At 44.4% G+C, this 4,717-nt stretch overlaps 1 protein-coding gene across 1 annotated transcript in view; it reads left to right on the forward strand.

Annotated features, from left to right (window-relative positions):
• Positions 1 to 4,717, forward strand: part of POFUT3 (protein O-fucosyltransferase 3) — a 63,377-nt gene that overhangs the window by 7,825 nt on the left and 50,835 nt on the right. The window contains exons 2-3 of the mRNA XM_007450750.1: positions 1 to 209; positions 3,563 to 3,857. The exon at positions 1 to 209 is cut by the window's left edge and continues 167 nt beyond it. Coding sequence (XP_007450812.1) covers positions 129 to 209; positions 3,563 to 3,857 — 376 coding nt within the window. The 5' untranslated portion in view covers positions 1 to 128. The remainder of the gene's footprint in view (positions 210 to 3,562; positions 3,858 to 4,717) is intronic.

Raw genomic sequence — 4,717 nt, forward strand, 5'->3', positions numbered from 1 at the left:
AGGAATGGCAGTGGAGGAAATTGGCACCCAGATGGTTCCTCCACGTGAAGTTGTCTTGGGCTGCAGGCCGACTCGAGAACACCTGGTAACCAGGCTAGACCTCTGTCAGTCACCCAGGGCAGGGCAGCATGGTGCGGATTCAGAGGAGGAAGCTTCTGGCATCTTGCCTGTGCGTCACAGCTACTGTCTTTCTGCTCGTCACACTCCAGGTACCAAGAATTTGGGTTGTGCAGTGTTGATCCCTGGGCCTTTGCCACCACCCCATTCTCTCCAAGTACTTTACTTTTTGCATCATCTCTCAGGATCAGGATTTTCTATGTAAAGCAAGGAAAATACTTTCTTTTTTCTTTCTTTTCTTTTTTTTAATACTTTCTTTTTTAACAGATGAAACTGAGGTTCAGTGAGCGGGTGTGTCAGGCTTAGTGGGTGGATGTGTCAGGTAGAAAGAAAATCAGTGAGTTAGGGGATCAGTTTGCGACTCTTGCGACTCTTACTGGTTTTAGAGTAACAGAAGGTAGAGTTCTGTCTGCCTTATTGGGTCAGAATTGGATGGCTTCCTCCAAGTCATGATCCCTTCTGAAAGATGCCATTCTTATTTTGTTTTGTTTTCTTATTTTGGCCCTGCTGTGTGGCTTGCAGGATCTTAGTTTTCTGACCAGGGATTGAACCCCCGCCCTCGGCAGCAAAAACACCGAGTCCTAAACACTGGACCGCCAGGAAACTCCCTTCTGTTTATTTGAAAAATAATTTTAATTAATTAATTATTTTGGCTGCGTTGGGTCTTCGTTGCTGTGTGTCGGCTTTTCTCTCTAGTTGTGGCAAGCGGGGGCTTTTCTCTCTTCATTGTGGTGCACGGGCTTCTCATTGCAGTGGCTTCTCTCATTGTGGAGCACGGGCTCTAGGCACACAGGCTTCAGTAGATGCAGCACGCGGGCTCAGCAGTTGTGGTGCGCGGGCTCAGTAGTTGTGGTGTGCGGGCTTAGCTGCTCCGCAGCGTGTGGGATTTTCCCGAACCAGGGATCGAACCCGTGTCCCCTGCATTGGAAGGTGGATTCTTAACCACTGCGCCACCAGGGAAGTCCCCGAAAGATGCCATTCTTGAAGAAGTAGTGACTATTCTGAGGACCAGCTAGTCGTTCTGCAGAACACACACATCTGCATTAATAAATTTGTCTGTAGTGGGGTGAGAAACGTTTCCTCAGTCCCCCCATTTATTTCATTTAGTTGGTTATTCTCAACTTCATTTGCTGATTTCAAAGTAAAATAAAAGTTTCACAGTGATATTACAAGTAGAAATATGAGTTGAGATATTTTTAGCACCCACTCAAGGACCAGCTGTCCATTTCAAAATCCAAAAGGACTTTTAAAGATTATTTGTGGATGTGAGTATTTCAGATGTGGAGCTGATGGAGATAGAAGTGTTCTCCGGGCGTGTTATTCTGGAGGGCTTCCCTTCTCCTTGCTTAGGACTGAATGAGCTTATGCTTATAAAAGAACTTTGGCAGATAGTATTGCACTGTACCTCTACCGCCTTCCACTGCCAGGTTGGGATTCTGGTCAGAGGAAACCCCTGGCTCCCTGCTTGTCTGTCTTGGAGGTGGGTATCCAGGACCTGCTTGAACTGGAGGGGCTGGAGTTTTCTGCTTCAGAAATCTCTCTCCTTAAAGCAATCCCTATTATTCGATGTTTTTTTTTATTTAAAAAAAATTGTTAGGCCACGCCCTGTGGCGTGTAGGACCTTAGTTCCCCGACCAGGGAACAAACCCGTGCCCCCTGCATTGGGAGCGTGGAGTCTTAACCACTGGACCGCCAGGGAGGTCCCACTCCCTATTATTTGGATATGACCTTATACCTCACATAGTAGACTTTGATCAGAAATGTGGAGCAAAATTTGTCTTTGAAGTTATAAACATGGCTTTCTAAACGTGTTTCTTTCAAGTTGCTGGTTGTATATTTGCAGGGAAAGGTTGGGTGAAAAAGAGTGTTTGTAGCTACAAGTCAACTCCATTCCATCAAGCTACTGGGGAATAGCCATATTATTATGTTATCATAAAGAGGCTTAGAAAGCTATTGGCAAGTATTTTTAGTTTTCAGTGATGGTCTTACTGTTCTAATGATGACCTTGGTGTCACAGTGATCTGTGCTTTTTTTAAAAAAAAATAATAGAATTCTTTCTTCCGTTTGGAATACTATGTGGCGTTCGCTGAGTGGCTCTTAATAGCTTTTTTGGCCTTGAATCCCTCAGAGAATCCAGTGAACATTATAGACCCTCCCCAGGGAGTTACAGACTCTGTATCACCTCAGTGGGCAGGGGCCCTTTTCTGACACCAAAGGTAGCAAATACATAAAGAAGGCACCACCCCTGGCTGCTAAGAGTGGGGTCTGCGGGCCACACAGGTAGTGTCCTCTGTTGACAAGTGGGCCAGTTAATACGTGAAAATATGCCTTCTTTTACCGGCTTTATTTATTGTATAGTGTGACTACTAATGTTTTGTTATATATGAAACAGACCAGCCCCTACTTTATACTGCTCTCTCTAACATACTTTTGTAATGCCATGTCAATATCAAACCTTAAAGTTTGATGAAAAGGCAGCACTTTTGGAGAACTACTGCCCCTCTGATTTCACTCAGTCCACCCTGCCCTTCAGATTACTGTGATTGATGACGTAGCTCTCTTGAAATAAATTAAACAACAAGGTTTTAAGTGAGAAGGAGCCCAGTACGTATGCCATCTCTATGCCATAGTGGATATTATTAGAAATATAAATTCCATGTTATGATTCCTTTAATTGTACTAAAAAGAAACCATTTGGTAATTTATAACTTATTTTCCCCAGAGTGTAATCTCCAGCAATAGCCAGATAATAACGCTGACTCTCACAGGTTTCATTAAGAGACACAACCACTTCTGGATTCTATATTTGCCTGTGAAATGGAGGAGAGATGTATCTGTTATGTGTTTAGTGGAATGAAGCATCCTTGTTGGTAGATATTTTGGAGGCTATGTCCCTACCCTAATCCCTGGAAACTGTGATATTTTACTTTACTTGGCAAAAGGGACTTTGTACATAGATGGGATTATAGTGACACACCTTGAGGTGAGGAGATAACCCTGAATTATCTGTGCAGGCCCAGTGTAATCACATGAGTCCTTAAAAGAGAAGACTCTTCCCTGGCTGTGGTCAGAGAGAGACACGATAACAGAAGGGTCAGAGAAGTGCAACGTTGCTGGTTTTGAAGATGGAGGAAGGGGGGCCCTGAGCCCAGAACTGTGGGTGCCTCTAAAAGAAAAGCAAGAAAACGAATTCCCCACCAGAGTTTCCTGAAAAGTGGCATAGCCCTGCCAACACCTTGATTTTAGCCCAGTGAGGCCATTTCAGACTTCTGGCCTCCAGAATCGTATGACAATGAATTTGCATCATTTTAAGTTGCTCAGTTTGTGATAATTTGTCATGGTAGCAATAGAAAACTAATAAGAAGCTAAATCATCAAGATGAACGGGAGATGTACAGAAGGAAATTAAACAGTCTGACACTGGTAATAATCGTTGTCTCTTTTAGGTAGTGGTTGAGCTGGGAAAATTTGAAAGGAAGAAGTTTGAAACTTCTACTTTGAACGACAGACATGCACAAATGGAAGAAGAGCCTGTACATCTCCATCCGTTCCTTAAGGGAGAAGGGCTGACGCTGAACAGGAAAGAAACATTGGCAGCTGATAGCTACCCTGTCATGCTCTGGTGGTCCCCACTGACTGGGGAAACTGGAAGGCTAGGCCAGTGCGGGGCAGACACTTGTTTCTTCACCATCAACCGGACCTACCTCCATCATCACAGGACCAAAGCCTTCCTCTTCTATGGTGAGTAGGGCTTTTGCCTTTCTCCCTTAGCTTGCTGACATCCTGCTTCAACGCTGAGTTACTGCTTTCCTCCCAAGGAAGAGATGGTGGGCTCCCCTTGAAAGCACTTGGCATGCCCGATTTCCTCTGCACTTGCTCTGTGGAAGGCCTTAGCATTGAGCAAATACAATAAAGCAGTGAGCTGGACCAACAGAGGGGTGGTTGGCTGGGCCACTTGGTATTTACGGGGGAGAAGACCTAGTTCTTTTCACCTTTTCACGGTTGGGTATTGTGCTTACTGAATTTGTTATTTAGGAATTGGCTATTGATTATACTGCTGATACCAATTCAGAATGTCATCTGTGATAATGGCCAGGAGATTTTGATGACCATAACAGATGTTTAATTGGACATAAGCTCAGCACAGTATGATTTCATTACACAGAAATAAAAATAAAAAGATTGTTCAACATCAGCTTTCAAGAGCAAGTTGGTATTCATCACTTCCCGAGGCTGATTATATGTCATGCTGGCATTGAAGGGCAGCCAGACCCAGCCAGTTGGAGGTAGCAAGATGCCAACAGCTGTTAGAAATATGGAGCTCCTGGGTGCTGAGTGATAGGGGCATGGGGGAATACAGATTAGCAAGCTCGACCAAAGATAGGCAAGGTTAATCACTAAAGTTAGGAAGTCAGTGAAAGGACATCTGCTTTAGAGTGTGGTATAAATGTGTGTGTGTGTGTGGGTGTGTGTGTGGGTGTGGGTGTGGGTGTGTATGTAGTGCTGGCTTTGGAGTGGCAGGACTGAGACTGGGCTGTAGGGCTGAGTCATCCTCAGTGATCTGCCCAACAACAATTTAAATAAAGCAGAAAATGGGCTCA

The sequence above is a fragment of the Lipotes vexillifer genome, unplaced genomic scaffold (assembly GCF_000442215.2).
Source record: "Lipotes vexillifer unplaced genomic scaffold, Lipotes_vexillifer_v1.1 scaffold74, whole genome shotgun sequence".
Taxonomy (NCBI): domain Eukaryota; kingdom Metazoa; phylum Chordata; class Mammalia; order Artiodactyla; family Lipotidae; genus Lipotes; species Lipotes vexillifer.